The sequence below is a fragment of the Mesoplodon bidens genome, assembly GCF_964165515.1.
Source record: "Mesoplodon bidens genome assembly, chromosome: 6".
NCBI lineage: Eukaryota > Metazoa > Chordata > Mammalia > Artiodactyla > Ziphiidae > Mesoplodon > Mesoplodon bidens.
In genome coordinates, this window is record NC_138162.1 from 10,884,314 (window position 1) to 10,905,276 (window position 20,963).

Below are 20,963 nucleotides of genomic sequence, written 5' to 3' on the forward strand. Positions count from 1 at the left end.
CTCCCTCATCCCTGTCCGATACCCAGAACGCTTGGGCCCCACTCCGACCGGGTTCGTTGGCATCACCCCGGCGGGCGAGACAATCTCGTTTTCTCAGAATCGGGGTTTTGTTCTCAAACGAACGAATCCGGATCAAAGCGCATTTAATCCGAGAGTCCCAGATCGGACGCGGCGGGGGGCCGCTCAGGAGGAGCCCCTGGGAGGGTTGGGGAGCGCGCGGGGCGGAAGTGTGGGGACAGGGTCAGCAAGGGCCCGGCAGGGGAGCTGCTCCAGGCACGCGTGCTGCGGGCTGCTCAGGGCGCTCTAATAGGTGGCCTGCAACGGGCGCCCTCGACCACTGGCGCTGTGGTGGGGGCCGGGGGCCGGGCCCATAAGGAGGGCACCCTGGGGCGCGCGGCCGCGGTGGTGCAGGACCCGCCGGACCCAGGTCCGCGGCGCTGCCAGTCGCAGTCCCGCCCGCGATGAGCCTCTCCTCCCTCCACAGGCGGACGCCGCGGGCATGGACTATTCATACGACGAGGACCTGGACGAGCTGTGCCCCGTCTGTGGGGACAAGGTGTCCGGCTACCACTACGGGCTGCTCACATGCGAGAGTTGCAAGGTGAGCGGGCAGCCGGCCGGCAAGGGACCGGCGTGGAAGGCTGGCGAGCAGCCGGCGGAAAGCCCTGCTGGGAAGTGCAGGGAAGGGGAGACGGGGCCTGTCCCCTCCCGTGCTGACTCCCCTCTCCCCCAGGGCTTCTTCAAGCGCACGGTGCAGAACAACAAGCACTACACGTGCACCGAGAGCCAGAGCTGCAAGATCGACAAGACGCAGCGCAAGCGCTGTCCCTTCTGCCGCTTCCAGAAGTGCCTGACAGTGGGGATGCGCCTGGAAGGTGCGCACGCCGCTCCTCCTACCCCTGACCTCTGATGGCGAGGGGGCAGGGGGTGGGGGTGGGAGAAGGGGTGAGGGGAGGGTACCATAGGTCTTCTTAAAGTTTCTGGGGCCAGGCAATTAGCCCCTCATGTGACATTAGGGCCCTGATCTCTATGGGGGAGGGGTGAGAACTGATGTCGGTCTGGGTGAAGGGATGCATGCAGGACCAGCTTGGGATGGCTTGAGAAGCATCTAAAAGTGAACCTCAGAGAGATGACCCTCTCCCCAGCCCTGTAGGCAGGGCAGCACAGGGCAGAGCCCCCCAGAGCTCCTCCCTCTGTCAGGAGTTCTGTCACACCCCCACTGACATCCCATACCAACCAGAGCCAAGGTTTTTAATACCTTTACTGGAGTTCAAGTCCCAGTGCCACCACTTACAGGCTGGGTGACATTGGGCAAGTTCCTTAACCTCTCTGAGCTGCAGACTCCCCATCTGAAAGATGGGCCTAAGAATAACGCCTTCCTCCTTGAGTTAGTGAGAGAATTGTATGAAAAGCTCCTAGCATGGTGCCTGGAATGTAGAAAATGCTCAACAGGTTAGCTATTACTGTTATTCTTATTTATGTTATTATCTGTCCAGCATCACTGTGCAGCCTGCACTCACTCAGACTACCCATCTGTTCATCTGTCCATCCATCCACAAGATTCACTCAGTTATTCACTCAGCAGGTTTTAGCCAGGCCCTAGAGGGCTGGGTAATGGAGAACAATCGCCCCCAGAGGACCCAGGCCCATCCTTGTCTCCCCACCCCCACCCCTAGCTCTCTGTCCGGAGGGGAGGAAAACGTTTTAGCAGGAAAAACTCAAACTCTTTGAGGGTGGACAGTCATAGGCTTCCACCCCGCTGGCCCTAGCCGGGCTGTGTGCCGAGCAGGCAGCTGTTGGTTAAAGTTTTTAAACAAAGTAGAAGGCCCCTGGTGGCTCAGAACTGCAGGCCACAAGTCCTGTCACCTAGAGGAAGGGCCCCTGATGGAAGGGGGATATCCTGTCCTGTCCCCAGAGCCCATGTGCCCAGCACCAGGTCCTGAGGGGCTCAGAAGAACTGGTTGTTGTGAGCTGCAGAAACCCCTTGCGGGGCCTGAGGGAGTGGAGCAGGGCTACCCACCCTCATGGCAGGAAGATTGGCTGCATGGGCCCCGGAGACACATCCCTTGCTGAGCACCGCCCTCTCTCTCCTCCTCTCTCCCTTCTCCTGGAGCCCAGGGTGGGGTCCTGTCTGAGCAGGGGCTGGGGCCACACTTCGGCTGCGGAGACACACCTGTTGGGTCCGGCTGGTGACACATTCTTGGCCAGGTGGAGGGACATCTGGTCAGCAAGGGAGGTCCCTTCCCACCAGCATAGAGCCCCAGTCAGCCCTAAACTCAGCTTCAGATTTGAAGGCAGCGGCAGAAACCCGAGTCATTTTGAAACAGGGGTTCAACAGAGTCAGGCAGTCAGTCAAGAAGCAGCTGGACACTGGGGACCCACCTGTGAACAAGGCTGACCAGAGCCCACTTCCTGTCACCATCTCAGGCCCTATGCTGGGCACCTGAACCCCTGCTGAGCCCCCAGAAGCTCTCAGCCTGGGTCCATGGTACAGTAGCACTCAGCAGGACGAGAGTGGGCAAGAGACAGGACATCCGGGGCAAGAACAGTGGCTGCTGCCTGGGTGAATCCAGGAACACTTTGGGTGTTTAGTAGGCATGAGAGAAGGAAAGGGTTTGAGGCAGAAAGAATACCAGAGGCAGGCTGGAGGAAGTGCCAAGCAGAGGAGCAGAGAGAGAGTAAGGTGGAGTGGAAAGAACACAGGGTCTCATGGTGGGCGGCGGGGGGATGATGGAGAGGTGAACAGGGCCTTGAACGCCGGGTTAGGGAGATTGACTTCCTCTGAATGCCAGGTTAAGGGCACTGGAGGAGCCATGAGAGGTATTGAGCTGGAGAGTGACCCAGTCACATCAGTTTGGGGAAGAACTGTGAGTGGGGTAGTATGGCGGGTGGCCTGGAGCCGGTGAGCCTACCCCTCTGCCTCTGCCTCTGCCCACAGCCGTGCGCGCTGACCGCATGCGGGGCGGCCGGAACAAGTTTGGGCCCATGTACAAGCGGGACCGGGCCCTGAAGCAACAGAAGAAGGCACAGATTCGAGCCAATGGCTTCAAGCTGGAGACAGGCCCCCCAATGGGGGTGCCCCCGCCGCCCCCTCCCCCGCCGGACTACATGCTGCCCCCTGGCCTGCATGCACCTGAGCCCAAGGGCCTGGCCTCTGGTCCACCTGCTGGGCCACTGGGCGACTTTGGGGCCCCAGCGCTGCCTATGGCTGTGCCCAGCGCCCACGGGCCACTGGCTGGCTACCTCTATCCTGCCTTCCCTGGCCGCGCCATCAAATCTGAGTACCCAGAGCCCTACGCCAGCCCCCCACAGCCCGGGCCGCACTATGGCTACCCAGAGCCCTTCTCCGGAGGGCCTGGTGTGCCCGAGCTCATCCTGCAGCTGCTGCAGCTGGAGCCAGACGAGGACCAGGTACGGGCGCGCATCGTGGGCTGCCTGCAGGAACCGGCCAAAGGCCGCCCCGACCAGCCTGCACCCTTCAGCCTCCTGTGCAGGATGGCTGACCAGACCTTCATCTCCATCGTGGACTGGGCACGCAGGTGCATGGTCTTCAAGGAACTGGAGGTGAGTCCCTCCTCCCACCTGGCTGGCCGCTGGTTCTGGGGTGTCCCCTCAGCTGCCCAAGTCTCAGTCTTGGCCACCCCTTGGGTGGGGCTCTCCTGCCCACTGGCTTCAGGCCATGTCCGGGGACAGGGAGGCCACACTGGGGACATGAGGAGTGTTTCTGGTCCATCACAGCCTTCCTTGTCCCTGTCCCACCTCCTCACTCACCCCTCCCTCTTTCTCCTTCTCTGTTCCCTGAGTGTCTATCTCTCACAGCCTCTGGTTCTTTTACCTCTGCCTCTGTCTCTTTCTGTTGTCTCTCTCCCTGGTGTGCTATCTCTCTGCTTCCCTGTCTCTCTCTAGGCCCTTCAATCTTTGTCTCTTTCTCTCCCAGTCTGAGTCTCTGTCGACATTTATCTTTCTTTCTCTGAGACCCTGGGCTCTCGCAAAGGACTAGCTCAGTCCTTGGGAGGCTGTCTCTGGTTGCCCCAGCCCAATGTCAGGAATAGGGTCCAAGCCATCCTGTCCTCTCATTTGGAGAGGCCACCACTCCCTGCTAGCATCAGATATCACAGAAGGGGTCTTAGTATCTCAGAGTTTGGGATGCTTCTCCTTCCCAGCTAAGGTGAAAGATCTTACTGTTCCTGCATGTCTCATGCACGATGGTTAGTCCCACGTGTAAATGTGTGTGTCTGTGTGTGCAGGGAGTGCTAGGTGGGAGGGTAAGTGGGGGATTGCAGGACCCGCCCCTCATCTTCCAAATGCCTCGGCTGTAAGGCCTTCCATTCCCCTGGGTTGAGGTACCTGCGGCTAAAGTAAGCAGGAAAGCAGCAGGAGAAACTAAGGCCAGACAAGGAAGAACTTCCCATTCACCCTGCCTAGTGGTTTGAAGCACCCGAAGACTGGGAGCTGCCCCTCTAGTGCCCTGGCTCCCTATGATCAGGGTTTCTGCCAACTTCAGAGGCCCCCCCCCTCCCCCAAGCCTGGCCAAGCCCATCCTCCCTGGCCTAGACGGAGACATGATAGGCCTTTAGTTCAGGCCTATTGATGTTTGCCTTTCCCAGGTCAGTCCCCTTGGCTGTTCTGGGACTGGGTGTAAACAGCAGGGCCTGTTGCCCTCCCTGCTTGGGGCCACTGCAGCCTTGAGCTGCACTGTCAGTGCTGACGCCACTCAGGCCTGGGCTTCCTCCAGGGGCATGTGGCCGGATGGGCCAGGGGTACTGTCTGCAGGGTCTGGGCTGGGCATGGGGGTCAGGGGGGATAACATGAAGCCTGGGCACTGTGAACCCTCGAGGCATCGTGGAGCTGGGCGCCTGGGTTGCTCTGGGGCCCAGAGCAACCAAGCATTGGCTGTAACGCCTTCTGCTTCTACTGTGGAGGGCCTGTCGTGGCTGAGGTCTGGGGATGTGCCGGGTGTCTGTCATGGGGAGGGACTTCTCACCCCTGCCCCCTCTCTAGGCTGACCTCATGGGTAGAACAAGAGGCAGGGCCTCAACCAATCCCATCTGCCTTCCACTCGTGGCTGGAGGCCCTGGTATGGGAGGAGGATCCCAAGACCCTTCGGTTGGTTGCCAGCTTTCCCTCCAGGCTTCCCATGAGCCCCCAGTTAGAGGGGAGGAGGAGCTAGAGCATTCCTGACCTTCCAGAATCCTGGATCCAGGGGCAGGGCACTTCCTCTGGCCGCCTTCCTGGTCTCTCGGGGTTTTTCACGCAGGATGGGAAGGGCTTTTGTCCAAGCTTAGCTGAGTGTTTTTTCCTGCTTCTGGTTTCTCTGTGGTCCAAACCTTCCTGCTTCCCCTTCCCAGAGTCTCTGAATCAAGCCCAGGAATATGAACCATCGTTACCAGCCTCTGTAAAGGAGCCTTGCAGATAAGTACCAGCCCAGCCCTTAGAGGGCCTCTCATCAGCCATGTGGAGCTTCTTTCCCACTGGTCCAATAAGCGCTGGGCTGATGTCTATTTGCAAAGCCAGAGGTAGGGAAGAAGAAAAGTGTGAGGGGAGCTGAGTGACTGTTTTCTCTCTTTTAAAAAAAATATTTATTTATTTATTTATTTGGTTACAGCAGGTCTTCGTTGCAGCAGGTGGGCTCCTTAGTTGCAGCACGTGGGCTCTTTAGTTGTGGCATGCGACCTCTTAGTTGCGGTGTGCATGTGGGATCTAGTTCCCTGACCAGGGATCGAACCCGGGCCCCCTGTGTTGGGAGCATGGAGTCCTATCCACTGTGCCACCAGGGAAGTCCCTGTTCTCTCTTTTGACTGACCATTCATTCCTCACCTCCGGGCAGGACACAGCAGACAGCAGAGGGGGCTCCCTAGCTCTGAGAGTGGGGTAGCCCTTGGCCTGTGCAGAGGGACACTGAAATGAATCGGACCCAGGAGGTTGCCAGGCTAGAGGAAGAGACAGACATGCACATAGGTGATGCCAACACAGGGTGCCCGGGGCTCTGACAGCAGTAGAAAGGGGCCAAGGGAGGCGAGCAGGAGAGCAGATGGCTCTGTGTTAGAAAATGAGGGAACGTTTCTTGGATCTGCATCTCTCCAGAAAGCAGTCTGAGAAGGTTAAGGGCGTTCTGGGAAAGGGGACAGCAGAAGACCCAGAAGTGTGAGAAGGTACCATGTGTCAGGGAGTCCCAGGTGGTCTTATGAGGCAGGGCTGGAGAGGTAGGCAGAGTCGGAAGCAGCGCTTGGACCAAGAGTAGGTCCTTTGGCAGTGGGTGATGGACAGCCTGCCTGGGAAGGGCAGGCTCCCACCACAGAGCCTGAGCTCTCCCCAGAGGCTTTCTCAGCCCTCTGTGATGCTGATGATGTCTTGCTGTCCAGGGGAAAGACTGGGGTCTTTGCTGAGCTGATACTGGGGCTCCAGATGCCCTTTGGGGTTGTCCTCCTCCAGCCTCTTTCCCAGCTTGGATGTCCCTCTGCCTCCAACTTTTTGGGGGAGGTGGGGCAGGCCGTGCGGCACGTGGGGTCCTAGTCCCTGACCAGGGATCAAACCTGTGCCCCCTGCAGTGGAAGCACAGTGTCTTAACCACTGGACTGCCAGGGAAGTCCCTCTGTCTCCATTTTTCCACCTCATGCAATCACGGTGTGTTAGATCTGACATGGTACAGAGGTTAGTAACATACACCAGAATCAGAGAGGCCCGTGTTCAAGTTCCATATCTGCCACTTATCTGGTGCATGACTTTGGGCAAGTGACTTTACTTCTCTGGGCCTCAGTTGTCCCTATCTGTAAAAAAGGGGGAGTTGAAATAGTAGCCACCTCATAGGGTTGTTGGAAGGGCTTAGTGAGCTAGGGCAGGTAAAGAATTTAGCACACGGTACAGCGCCCAGGAAGTGTTCAGTGAGTGGGGGCAGTGGCTCCCTCCCTCGCTGGGCCCCTCTGCAGCGGTACCATTGAATCTAACCTTGCAGGTGGTAGACAGGTCTGGCCAGGAAGAGGGAGAAAAGATACATCGTGTCCACGCTCCTCTAAGCACTAGAGCTCTGGGAGAAGACGGGGGCCCACCTTGCCCTGGGCTTCCAAAGCAGCTTCATACCTGCAAGGTAGCAGAAACTCACCTGTACATACTGCTCAGTGGGGGCAGGGTGTAGGCCCAGGCAGGCAGCCTCTGTGGACAGTCCCCAGGAAGGACAGCTGGGAGGATGCAAGATAGGAATCAGGGAGGTGGAGGCAAGGGCCAAGAGTGCCTAATGACCCATCTTGACATCAGTTCACCCTTGACATCCAGCTCCGAGGCCCCCGATTGGCAACAGATTTAACTGCTTAGATATATGGTTTCATTTAAGTGGCAGTAACTCTGTCAGTCCTGGACTGACAAATGACAGCCCGCCAACCACTCGGCCGGGACAGCGCTGTGGCCAGCCCGCGGCTTGTCAGCCACTGGAGAATTACAGAGCCCACTGGCCTTCGACCGCCAGACTGATCAGACCCCAGGGGGCTCTGGAGGGGGGCCTGCTGGGAAGGAGGTCATCTCAGCACGCATAAATACCCCGTCTCCGAGGCAGGCTGCAAAGTGTCAAGGCTCCAGGAAGATTTGTGGCAGACCGGCAGGAGGGGTGGGCGGCTGGTGGGCCCAGAAGACAGGCCAGGCTGATGAGGGACCCCGGGGCCGGGACTGCACATGTCCTTGTCCCCGGGGTGGCAGGGCGGACTGAGGGTAGAGGAAGAACCTTTTGCTTAGGGAAAAGCCCACGGAAGGTGAAAACCAACTCTCTTTGGTTAAGTGAGCCTCTTAGCCACCTGCTTTCCCATGGAGAGGGGCTGGCAGCTAGGGCCCTCTGGTTTTCTTTTAAATAAAAAGGGGAGTGTGTGTGTGTGTGTGCCTGTGTGCCTGTGTGCCTCTGTGTCTGTGTGTCTGTGTGTGTGTTCATCTGTGTGGGGAGTGTTTGGAGTTTGGTGTCTTTATGTGTCCATCTAGGGGAAGAGCCAGTAAAGAGTCTGGAAGGCACGATTGCTTGGCTGGTGGGGAGGGGAACCCAGGCCAGGGCAGAGTCCCCAGAATAGCTGACCATGGGTTCCCAGAACCCTTCACGACTGACACCGCTGTGCTCATATATTTTCCCTAACCAAAAGAGAGAGGATTTATTTTTTTTCCATTTCTCAGAATAGGAAATCAGGTCAGGAGAGGGTGTGTGGCTAAGTGGGAATCAGAGGGCACAGGGCACCAAAGCCCAGCCACCGTAGTGCATCTCTCTGCCCTGCACCCCTATCAGCCCCGTGGGCAGGGCTGCCCCCACTCCCGGGGTCTGAGGTCTGGGTACAGAGTCTGCTCCCAGGGCTTGGCCAGCCGGGTCACTGTGACCCCTTCTGCTTTCTGCCCAAAGCTCAGTCAGCTTATCTCCTAATTCTCCCCCTTATCTCTTGCGCTTCCACCTCCCCACCCCCTGTTCCTTTAATTCAGGCACAAGGGTGTCTGCTCCCTAGGGCCTCAATGGGTGGGGGGCAGAACCCAGCCCTGCACGTCCTCCCTCCTCCTCTGCCTCCGTCTGGGTTGCCCAAAGTGGGCCAGTGCAACTCCCAGACCAGGCACCTCCTGCTTGGGCTCCAGGAGTGCCAGCCCCCCCCGCCCCCCAAGAAGAGCAGCCCAGGCGGGTGGTCTGTGCAGAGCCCAGCTCCCTGCGGTTACCTGAGGGGAGCCTCTGCTTCCTCATCTGTAGTGGGCAGGGCTGAGGAGTGTCGGGCCTGCTGGGAATGGGGCCTGGTCTAGGTGCTCACTGAGCCTTGCCTCCCTCCTTGGAAGCTGTGATGGGGAGGCTGTCTGGGGACCGGCCACTTCCTGAGGCGCGATAAGGCGAGGTGTCTTTGCGATGCATCCTTGCCTGGTTCTCAGTCTCTCCCGGCCCCTCCCATCCAGGGCTACCTGTGGCTGAGCCTCGGGTCCCCTTGGCTGGGCTTCCTGTTCTGACAGTAATGGGGCTCTAGGATGGACCTTCTGCTGGGAGATGGAGGGGGAGGTATGGGTTCTTGACACGGAGGGGAGGGGAGGAGGGGAGGGTGGGAGGCCGGGGACTCAGAGCAGGATAGAGACAGACCCTTCCTCTTGTTCTCAGCCACACAGGCTGGGGAAGGGCTGAGCAGGCGAGGCCTGGAGGAAGCCTGACTGTGTGTCCAGCCGCTCACTTTGCTCTTTGTCCATTTTCTCTCCCTTTGTCTGTCTGAGGACAGGCCCCAGGGCCACTCCCAGGAGAGGAGCAGAGCAGAGGGGAGGAGGGGGCTTCTAGCCCCCGAGAAGAGAGCTGTGGGTTAGGCCTGGGCCAGTTCCTTTTCAGGCCAGGGGCCGCCTGGGCTACTCTGCTCTCCAGGTTGGGGGTTGTTCCTCCCAGACCCCACAGGTGTCAGGGAAGACAGTGGCATGAATGGTGCCATCAGATGTTGCAGGTGCCATGTCCAGAGGATGGGGAGGGCTTCATGGGCGAGGTAGTGAGCCTGCCGTGAGCTCTAGGGTGGCAAGGGTGGGTCTTCCTGCACACCTAGTGTCAAGAGCAGAGATGAACTAGACAGAGCTGTGTGACCTTGGGTAAGTTACTTGACCTCTCTGAGCTCAGTGTCCTCTCTCCATGGATTGGGGATAACACTAGTACCAACTACAAAGGCTTGTGGAGCTGCAGCACAGTGACTGTGAGCTAACGTGATTTGCATCCACTGTAGGGCATGGCCCAGGAAGGTGCCTGGGGGGTGCCTGTTGGGTCGATGGCGGCTGGCTGATGAGCCACGGATGCCGAAAGGGACTGGCGTCTGCACTGTGTCCTCCTAGGGTGACACGCTGCACCCAGCGCAGTTCTGAACACCCAGGAGTGTTCAGTATTTGTCACTATGGAGAGTTGTGGATGGAGAATGCCAGCCGTGGCCCTGGCCTGACTTTGCCTCTCTGTGACCTCAGGAGAGTCCCTTGCCCTCACTGGGTGGCAGATTCTTCATGTGGAAATAGGAGTTTAGGCCAGGAGATCCCTAAGGGCCCTTCTGGCTCTGGCAGCCCATGGTCCTGAGTCCCACTTGTCACTGTCACGAGGGTCTACTCTTGCCTTGCTAGAATGTGGCGATCCCCCAGACTGGAGGAGAGTCCCTGCCCTCACACTGAGTGCCCCTCAGTGCAGCCTGGGGATTCAGAATCGGCCCCGTGTGCCCTTCTATTCCTGCTTCTGATGTAGAGTGTTGCCAGCCACCTGCTCATTCCGTGGGCCGGACCTCCTCTCTTCCCATGAACATCAAAGCTCTGCACAAGACTGCGAGGAAGCCCTCTGTTTTCTCTACGTGGCTCCTTTTTGAGTGTTTCAGGCCGCTGGAGATGTGACCACAGGCCAAATGGGCACAAGGAAAAATTAATACAAATCTTCCCTCGCATTTAAAGGAATCCTTCACAAAGCACTTCCGTGGACATTATTCTGTAACATTTATTGAGGGCTTAATATGTGCCAGACCACCTTCTAATACTTTGCCCACTTTCCAGATGAGAAAACTGAGGCCCAGAAAGGTTACAGAACTTGCTTAAGGTCATACAACTTGTAAGAGGCAGAGCCGGGGCCTGAGCACCTCCGTGGGACCCTCTTATTATTTTGCTAGACCCCTGCCACACTTCGATGAAGAAGACACATGGGTAAACTGGACACAGAGGTTGGGCAGCTTGCCCAGGTCACATACGCAGTTGAGCTGCTGAACTCAGAGCTGGGAGGAGGAGGGGCGAGGAGACGGTCCCCAGCTGGACCGTGGCTGGACCCTGGACCCCTGTGTGCCTCTTCCTTGCAGGTGGCCGACCAGATGACACTACTGCAGAACTGCTGGAGTGAGCTGCTGGTGTTCGACCACATCTACCGTCAGATCCAACATGGCAAGGAGGGCAGCATCCTGCTGGTCACTGGGCAGGAGGTGACCAGACCCTACTGCGCCCTGTCCTGACCCCCCACCACACATTTCCAGAATTCTGGGCCCAGAAGAGGTCCCAGGCCTCTCCAGGGCTGGCCCTGGGCACCACTGAATATCAGCCCTTTCCCCAGGTTCATGGGATACCCACCAGCCCGACCTCCCTCTGATCAGCCCTAGCTTTGACCTTGAGAGGAACCAGGCCCTGGGAGCCCTGCTCTGGGGGAAGCAGCTCAGGGATGCGGGGAGGGTCAGGGAGGCTCTTGGAGGACGTGATGGTGGCGCTGGGTAGTGAAAGAATAAATAAGGGCTGGTCAGGTAGTGACGGGGTGGAGGGGCAATCCAGACGCGTAGAGGAGGTAGCACGGGCCAGGCTGAGAGAGGCAGGTTAGGACTGCTGAGCTGCCGGGGGCTGCCGGTGTGCTGGGACATGGGTTTGGGAGGCAGGTGCCCTGTGGGGGCTGGGTTGAGGTGAGAGATAAGGCTGGAGGTGTGGCTGGGGGCTGGGATGGGCAAGACCTTGCAGGTTCTAAATCCTGAATGATAGATGGAAGGATGGATGGATGGATGGATGGATGGATGGATGGATGGATGGATGGATGGATGGCTGAATGGGTGGGCAAAGGGGTCTGGGCCCCAAAGAGCTCAGAGTCAGAATTTGGGCACTCTTAGAGCAGGGAATTAGGGGCACGAGGATGGGAGGCAGGTGGGGTGGCTCCTGGAATCAAGCAGGGAGCATCAGAAGAGTTTTAAGTGGGGAAGGGCACAACCAGGTTGTATATGAGGAAGCGCATGGAGGGGGCAAGATGGGGGTGAGGAGGAAATGAAGGCAGCCACCCACTGCTCAGAACACTGGGGATCTGGGAGGGCACAATTCAAGGAGGAGGGGAGAGGAGGTGTAGGGGAAATGGAGGGAAGTAGGGAGAAGGAAAGGGAGGTTGATGCCCAGGGTCTAGCCTGGTGGAGGGAACATCACTCCTGGGGGGGATACAGGAGGAGTGGGTTTCATAGGTGCTTTTGGGGAGAGAGACTGGAGACTGAGGCCCTGCTCCCCACCCCCTGCCTCCAACCCTTTGTCCTCATCCTCTGTTCTCACCTGGGTGTCTCAGGCCATCCAGGGCCAGTGGAATGCTGGTTGCAAGGATGTAACTTTGAGGCCACCTGGGAGAGCACATGAAGGAGTCTGAGGTGTGAGTGTCAGCCCCTGTCAACACGTGGGCGGAAGTCTCTGAGGCTGTGGGACAGTCCTGTGTGTGCGTGTGTGTGTGTGTTTGTGTGTGCTCCTGTATTTTATTGTGCAAACATCTCCACACACGTAAGTGGGTGGGTGTTGAGATCTGCCCGTCACCATGTCAGTGGGAACATATACACAGGCATGTCTGTCTGTGTTACCCTGTGATGTGACCCTACAAGGGTGTGCGTGTGTGTGTGTTCACGTCCTGAAGCGGGTGGACAAGGCTGTGAGTGTGTCCCTCCATGTGTGTGAACGTGAACTGAGGTGTGGCCACATCTGCAGTCCAGGTGTCCATGTGTGGGCCCCGGGCGGTCATGTGGCTGCATCCACGCGGATCCAGGCACGGCTGCCCCGCCCCCCACCCAGCGCGACGTGGTGCTCACTGCAGACACCACACAAAACACAAAAGCTGCTTGTACCACTGGGCCTGGCGGCGGCTCTTTGTGCATGAAGGACCCTTCAGCTCTCCCTCTGCACACACCTGCCTGGTGTCGGCTCTGCTGCGCGGGGGCCCTCAGCTCTGGGCAGGGCAGTGGGAGCAGAGGTGGGAGCCTGGGAGGGGTCCAGGGGCCTGAGGAGGTGCCGCTGGCTCAGCTCCAAGGCTGGGCACCCCTGACCCCCAGCCTCCGACCAGTGCCTCCTATCCACGCCCTCCCCTCGTGTCCCTGACCCCTGCCCTCTGCCCATCCAGGTGGAGCTGACCATGGTGGCCGCCCAGGCAGGCTCCCTGCTTCACAGCCTGGTGCTTCGGGCGCAGGAGCTGGTGCTGCAGCTGCACGCGCTGCAGCTGGACCGCCAGGAGTTCGTCTGCCTCAAGTTCCTCATCCTCTTCAGCCTCGGTGAGTGGGCTGAGCGCGGCCTGGCCTGAGGGTAGGGGGCGGGCTGGCAAGGAGACCCTGAGGTGGGGCTCTCCGATGGGGCCTCTCTTAGTGAATAAAGGGGACCTGGCCCAGGGCCTGCTTCCTCTCTGGGCCTGAGTTTCTTTGTTTGGAAGGACAGAGGGCCAGGATAATGTCTAAGACTTGCCCTTGATGGGACAAGGAACCCTCCTGAGGATGTGGTAGATTTCCAGCTGACAGCTCTAGAAAAGTGCCGACGCCACCCCAGAAAATGCCCGTGTGATTTCAGGAGCTTCTGGTCCCTGGCTCCCATCCTGAGGTCCCTGTGTTTCCTAATTCCCCACTCGAAGGGTGTCTGAATTCTGACTCTGAGGTCTTTGGGGCCCAGACCCCTTTGCCCATTCATTCATTCATTCACTCATTCAAAAAAGACCCCAAATCCCTGTCTTCAAGGAGCTGACCTTCCACTGGGGAGAGAGACAATAAGCATAATATGATTAGTAAAATGTATAAATTAGTGAAATGATTCGTAAAATGTATAGCCTGGAAGATTTCGGTAAGTGCTAGGGAGGAAAACAAAGCAGGGCGGGTCAGAGGGCCAGCCAAGCCCCCAGCTCTCCTGGCTCCCCAAGTGTCTGGTGTCTCCCTCCCTTTGCCCTCCTGACCCTGGCCCAGCCTGTGCCACTCAGGTCTCCACCCTCCCTCTGAGCTCTCATCAGGTCAGCCTCCTTTTGTCCTCCTTCACCCAGCAAGCATGTCCCGTGCCCTCCCTGTGCCCAGCAATGCTGCGTTCACAGAGGTTTTCCCTGCTCCCAGGCGGCTCCCAGTCTGGGAGAGGCTTCCAGCCAGTGCCATCAGGGCTGAGACAGAGAGATGGGGAACCCAGGACGGGGAGCAAGGGATCTGCCGGGAAGGCTTCCTGAAAGGACATCTGATCAGGGTCTTGAAGGATGAGTAGGAGTTTGTTGGGGGTGGATAAATCTTGTAGCAGAGGTGTAGATGGGATGGAAGGTTGGAACAGGGGGGCGTGAATGCCTTGTCACCTGGGGAGGGGGCAGGATCGAGATGCTGTCTTTGTGGCAGATGGCATCACAGCCACAGTCTGGCAAGGGTGTGCCTGCTCAAGAGTGGGGGCAGCTGGGGAAGCAGCGGGTAAAACAAGCTAGGAGGGGGTGATTAGTGACGTACTGACTGGGGGAAGCCCTGTGTTCAGGCCGTGGCCGTATGACTGGGTGCCTGGGCTGGGCCTCCTGACTCTGCTGGCACAGCAGGTTGGTAGCTGGAGGGCGTACCGGCAAGGCTGCAGGGGTTGGTAGGGGTCGAGCATGCTGTGGGGCGAGGGCTGAATCTCGGGCAGCCGGTTAGGAGCCTGAAGCCCTTGGCGGGGCCTCAGGGACCTGGGCCAGGCTGGCTCCAGCTGGGGAAGCCCCCTTCCTCCTCCGCCTGCAGTGGTACCCTTCTCCCAACCTCAGTTTCACCAGAGTCACGAATGTGTGTGGTTTGGGGCGTGCAGGCTCCAGGGGTCATGTGCGTGTCTGTGCCTTCGTTTTCGCGCATGTATAGACTGTGGACTTTTATGGGCTACTGGGATTTTATGTGTCATGTGGTGTGAGCAGTCTGTATATGGCTGAGTGGTGACCGGGGAGGTGTGGAGTTGTGAGGGATTTGAGGGGCGTGCTTGGGACGCGCTGTATTGTAGTGTGGGTTCTGTGGTGGCTTGTGAGGTGACAGTCCTTGACCTGACCGTCGTCAAGAGGCCACTAGGAGGTCTTGGGGAGGGTGGGGCTGCCAGCCACCAGGTTCCTTGGCCAGGGCTCCATCTTGGTGCCCCCTGCAGAGCAGGGACCACATCTTGGCTCTCCAGACCACCCGGGGCCTGAGACACATGCCTGCAGCCCTCAGCCCCTCTTCCTACCAAAGCCCCAGCGCTGGGGACTGCCAGGCCTGGCACAGCCTTGGCCTCCACCAGGTGAAAAATCCAGGATTCCTCCTTCTATGGGGTGGAGGGAGGACATCAAGGCTGAGCCCAGCCCTCTTCTCCTGGGTCCAGGCAAGGGGCTGTACTCAGAACCATGAGTGCACAGCCCCTCCTGCACACCAGCCTTCATCCTGTTTTCCAAAGGAGGCAGCTGGGGCCAGGAGACCGGGAGTGTCTACAGTGCTTGGCTGGAACAGGCTGGAGGGGGTGGAATGGAGGAGTGAGAGTGTGCATGTGTGTGTACACATGCGAGGCAGTGTGAGCAGTGGTTAGGAAAGGGGACTAGCGATGGACCACCTGGATTCTAAATCTAGACTCTCTCTCTGCTTGTGGGCCCTTGAGCAAGTCACTCCCCTCTCTGAGCCTCTATTTCTCCATCTGTAAAATGAACATCATAATCATCTTTAACTTGCTATGAGGTTTAATGAGAAAATTCCCCAAAATGTTCAGTGCGTGGCCTGGCCCCTCAGAGTATGCATCAGTATTGTTTCTGTCATAGCCATCATTAAGTTCACGAGCAAATGAACAAGTTAGTGAATGAAGTGAAGGAAGGAACGAGTCTCTCTCCACCTTTATTGCACGCTGCGTGTCTGGCACAGTGCCTTGTCTTTGGGGACAGTGACCCTCAGGGTGGGGGCCAGAAACTCTAGTGGTATCGGGGCTGTGAGGGGAGAAGACCCGGGACCCAGGCCTGTCCAAGCTCGTAGGTGTGTGGTGAGAGGAGCCCAGGGGAGCCACAGGGGCCGCTGGCTGACAGGTTCCAGGTGTGGAGAGGAGCCTGGGCAGTCCAGTGTGATCTGGGCTGGGCCAAAGAGGAGAAGACAACTATGCCTAGGATATCAGGGAAGTCTGCTTGGAGGAGGGGCCTCTGAGCTGGGCCTTGTAGTATGAGCAGGAGTGTTCTGGGTGAAACAAAGCAAGCAGCAGCAAGGGCATTCCAGACTGAAGGAACAGCTTGTGCACAGGGATGGGTGATCCTGAAAGTCTGGACGTACCTGTGGGGCAGGGAGAGGGTGAGGAGGAGGCTGGAGAGGTGGGCAGGGGCTGAGCTGTGCAAGGCCTTGAATGCCAGGCCAGTACGTTGAACCTTCCCTTGGGGAGGATTTTCAGCAGGGAGAAATATGATCAAGTTTGCATTTTGGCAAGGTCCTTCCAACTGCAGCATGGGAAAAGGATGCCAGGTGGCAACCCAGAGCCCTGCAAGAGGCTAGACGTGGGGTTGGGATGAAGTGGATAAATTTGGGCAAGACGAGGGGGAAGATTTGCCCAGAGTCTGGAAGGTGGGAGGGGGCTACTCCCATGATCCCACCCAGACCACCAGAGCTGGGTCCCCAAGGGAACTGGGGCACAGAATGGGGTGGCCACTTGCTCCTAGTCCTCCAGCTGGCATGCTGGGCATCACCCCGGGGCAGCGCCTCCCTGGGCTGCTTCAGCCTGAACTTGTGTGACGGCTGCCCCCCAACCCCTCCGCCCTTCAGCCCGCTCAGCGCCTCCTTCTCGCCTGCCTCCACAGAAGGGTGCCATTTGGTGTCTAAATAGCCGGCTCAGGCAGGCGCGAAGGCAGGTAAGGAGGTTTAATTAAAATTAGTGCCTCTCTCCTGGCAATCACGGTGTTTATGAAGATGGGCCCGGCTGGCATTGTTCCGCAGAGGACTTAATCGAAGCTTAATGGATTGACCTAACATTCGATTTCCTGACTTGCATTGAGGCGGCGGCAGCAGCATTCCCTTAAGCGTTTGCAATTTACCCACTGCTCGTGCCGACAAAAGGCGGCCTGAATAGCAGCCCCACTCGAGGGGCCATTGTGCGCGGGGGCGCCTGCCTGAGTCACCGCTATTGGGACAACATTCTTTACGCCTCGCTGGAATGAAAGGATTATTCAAATATTCAATTAAACCGTGAAAAGGGGGCTTTTCTGAGAACCTGGGGGCCCCCCGGCTCCGCAGAGCTAGCGGGCTGCTCTTGGGGGTGGGGTTGCCATCTCCCAGCCCCTTCCTACCTCCCACCCCCCGGATCGCTGGGAGCTGAGCAGGCCCGGCTCCAGCCCGCGGTGGCTCAAGGCCCAGAGCTGGGCAGATGAGGCCCAGTTCTTCGGTGCCCTGGGAGGCGGAGATTAATTTGCCCCCGTTCTGCAGATGACGGGAAACTGAGGCTCAGACTGGGGAAGGGACTTGCCCCGGGTCACCTAGCTGGTGGTGGAGCTGGGGTTTGAGCCCCTGACGCGCGAAGGGGGCGTCTCCAGGTTTGTGTGTCTAAGGAAGGAAGGGTGTGGTGTCCCGAGGGATGCTGGCTCTGTCACATCCAGCATCCCAGAGAATCTTCACGACAGTCCCTTGAGAGGTAGGCTGGGAGAAGGGGCGTGACTTGACCACGTTCCTCTCCAAGAGGGCGTCCAGAGTAACCTTCCTGGGGAAACCAAGGACCCCAGGCTTGGTGGCCCTTGGACAGGACTCCTGAGTTGGATGGAACATAAAGTCATCACGTCATCTAATCCCCCAGGGACCAGGGTCCAGGCCTGACCCTGCCTCTGCTTACCCATAGTGCTTTGGAGCCAGAGAGATCTCGGTTTGAATACCGGCTCTGGTATCTGTTGTGTGCTCCAGGCCTGCCCCACTGTCGCTGTGCACGGAAGACGCCCTTTCCTGCCTGCCTGGGTGTCGGTGGGGATTAAGTGATGGCGGGGGTGGGGGTGGGGAAGGTGCAGCAGGTGCGGGGGAATCGGCTCTCCTGTCTTGTACTGTAGTGGCCAGGGCTCAGTTAGTGACCGTGCTTCCCGCCCCCAGCCCTGTAGCCCACCTTGTGGGGGCGGTGGGGGTCTCCAGCCTCCTGAGAGCTGCAGGACCCGTAGAGCTGCTAGGAGGGAGGTGTCCCTGAAAGCTGTCCTTGTTCCGCACCTCCCCACCCTGCACTCCGCCCTGCTGTCCCTGTCACACTGCTGCTGGGAACAGTAAATCCTGGTAAAGCCGAGGCTCTGGTTGGTCCTCCCCAGCCCCCTCCCACTCCTGCCTCTACTGCAGCATCTTATCCAGTCCTCCCTGCACCCTCACCTGTTTCTTCTGGGCCCTTTTACTGCTGTGTGGCCTTGAGCTGGTCCCTACCCTTCTCTGGACCCCCAGCCTCCTATTGTAAATTATCAGAAGACAAGTAGGAGAACTGCCCTGGGGATGGTGGGGACGGAAGGTAGATTGGGATGGAAAGGGATGGGACCAGTAAGAACCTCTTGCCCCAGGAGATGCTAGTTAGGTGGGGAGACTTCTCATGACCTTTGAGTTTATTTGGAGAGGGCCAGGCTAGGGAACAGGGCTGCTATGTACAGTTGGACAGGTTGTTTACTGAACAAGGGCACCTAGACAGGGGAAAGGTAGAGGCTGAAATCCAGCCTGCATGCCCCTCACCAAGCTGTCTTTCTGTGGACATGGGGGACCTTCTTTCTAATTGGCACCAGGTGCCTTAGGGGCTAATGGTGATCCTGGGGAGGCCAGGAAGAATATGACCCTGGCTCACTTACTGAATGAGGTGAGGGGGATGGGGACGAGGATGGGGGGAGGCCCAGATCCTGCCATACGCCCTGGGTCCAGCTTGGGTTTCCCTAAATCCGACTTTGGACAACACAGGCCTCGGCGGGCATGCTGGGGGCGGCTGGGGATCAGGGTTGCCAGGAGCGTCCAGCCCTCCTGACGCAGTGGGTGTTAAGAGGGATTAGAAGGGCCAAGGGCTGTGCATGCTGGGCTCCGGACTCCCCCGCAGCAGCAGGGCTGGGGGTGATGCGAACGCAAGGGAGGTGGATGGATGAACATCTTCTGAACCGCTGGACGACGCATCCCAGGCCTGGCGGGGCTCGGAGCGGGGGATGGGGACAGGTTCTGTGGATTCCTGCTGACTTTCAGCCCCTAGGCAGGGCACCAGCTGGAGATGCTGCCCAGGAGCTGAAAAAAGCCTGCAAGCAGAGATGAGGACTCCTGTGACAGGACACTGACCCTCCACGGGCACCCCTGGGGGCCAGGCACCTGTGCAGTGCCCTGGCACCTGAGCTCCCCCCGCTGCAAGCTGGGCCCGGCCCCTTTCGTAGCGGAGGAAGGCCTTCAGGTCGGGAGAGGACAGGGCACAGGCCACCGATTCTAAATGGTGGGGCTGGGATTTGAACAACCATCCACTTCACGCTAAAGACACAATTTTTATTTCTTCACTGGACCTCCAGGACAGGGGATGCATTAATCACACTCCTCTGTCCCTGGTACAGATGATCATTGGTCCACGCAGAGCCACCCACCCGCCTCTCCCTCCCATCACCAACCGTCCCCTTTACGTTTAACTCGGCTCTTCTTGTTTGTCTCTGTTCTTACACAAGGTGCATGCTTTGTGCGCTAGTGTTTTTAATTTAAGTAGGCGGCTTTACCTTAGAGATCTCATTCTGGATCTCGCTTTTTTGTTTTTTATCTTATTTTTTGTTTTTTTTCCCCTCAGCCCCATGCTTTTAAAAGTCCGTCCATTTGCTCAGCACTGTGTCTGCTCCAGTACTTCTGTCTACTGCACAGGACTCCCGGGGATGCAGCCACCACCTGGCCATCCAGGCCACCTCCCCATCACCGTAAATACTGTTGCAGTGAACGTCCACGGCCCCATGAGAAAATCTCCTTGGGTTACCAGAGCCTCTTGATTGGTCAGAGCATGGACCAGAGGAGTGCCTGTCACACCCTAGAACGGGGGGTGGGACCCCTCCACTCACAGTGCGCCTCTCTGGTGATGGTGCTGATGGGCGATAGTGATGATGGTGGCGGGGTGGTGATGCTGATGGTGCCTACCCCGAGGATGATGGCAACAGGATGGTTTTGACCATGGGGCTGGGGATGGTGTTGTTCCTGGACATGGTGAGAGTAGGAGTAATAATAACACTAACACACTGAGTCTTATGAAGCACCGGACACTGTTCTTCTGAGCACTTCCTACATATCAACTCCCTTAATTCTCACAACGATCTTGTGAAGTAGGCGCTACTGCCGCCCTGTTTTGCAGATGAAGGAATTAAGAGGTTAAATAACGTGTCCAGGGATACACCTGGTGAGGCTGGCGATGGTCTTGGTGATGACGGTGGGGTTGATGACAATGGAAGCAGTGGTGGTGACAGGCGCTTGTGGCTGGTGGTCACTGGTGGCCGTGTGCGTGATAACCGCAGGCCTGTTAGTGTCAGTGACTGCTGCTGATGGTGGTGTTCAGCCAAGGTGGTGATGGTGATGGTGATCATGGTGGTGACGGGAATGACGGTGGTTTGATTGTTGATGGCAGCAGTGACCATGTGTGTGAAAACCAGGGATGCTGGCATCGGGTGACTGATGCTGGTGGCAGTGTTCATCAACAACAGTAATGGCGCCATGGTGGTGACGGGGAGATTGTGGTTCGTTGGTGGTGGTGGCAGTGCCCATGTCTTTGGTGATCATAGGGATGTTGGCGTTGCTGATGCCAGTGACGGTGCTGATGATGTGATGGGGCTGGTGAACGGCTCCTCCCTTTGCAGATGTGAAGTTCCTGAATAACCACAGCCTGGTGAAGGACGCTCAGGAGAAGGCCAATGCCGCCCTGCTCGATTACACCCTGTGCCACTACCCGCACTGCGGAGACAAGTTCCAGCAGCTGCTGCTGTGCCTGGTGGAGGTGCGGGCGCTGAGCATGCAGGCCAAGGAATACCTGTACCACAAGCACCTGGGCAACGAGATGCCCCGAAACAACCTGCTCATCGAGATGCTGCAGGCCAAGCAGACCTGAGCTTGGGCCAGTGACGGGGGGAAGGGGGGCCGGGGCCGGGGGAGGGGCCGCAGCACCCCTGTGGTCTCCAGATGGTTTATTTGATTATGCTGACCCAGGACCCCACCACGTAGGCCCCTGCCCCTGAGCTCTCTGAAGCCCTGCGTTTGGGAAGGTGGGTGAAGGTGGGCAGGGCCTGGCTGAGGTGGGGTCGTCTCCACTAGCCACTGGCACTTGCCTGCCACTCAGAGTGCCCCAGGGAGGTGGCTGCTAAC

At 58.3% G+C, this 20,963-nt stretch overlaps 1 protein-coding gene across 1 annotated transcript; it reads left to right on the plus strand.

The window, feature by feature from the left end:
* Nucleotides 1-490: 490 nt before the first annotated feature.
* On the plus strand, nucleotides 491-20,709 carry NR5A1 (nuclear receptor subfamily 5 group A member 1; the record flags this gene model as incomplete). Its single annotated transcript, XM_081237482.1, has 6 exons — nucleotides 491-601; nucleotides 734-875; nucleotides 2,939-3,564; nucleotides 10,785-10,904; nucleotides 12,824-12,971; nucleotides 20,462-20,709. The coding sequence occupies exons 1-6, from the start codon at nucleotides 500-502 to the stop codon at nucleotides 20,707-20,709; spliced, it is 1,386 nt and encodes a 461-aa protein (XP_081093608.1). The 5' UTR covers nucleotides 491-499.
* Between the last annotated feature and the right edge of the window lie 254 nt (nucleotides 20,710-20,963).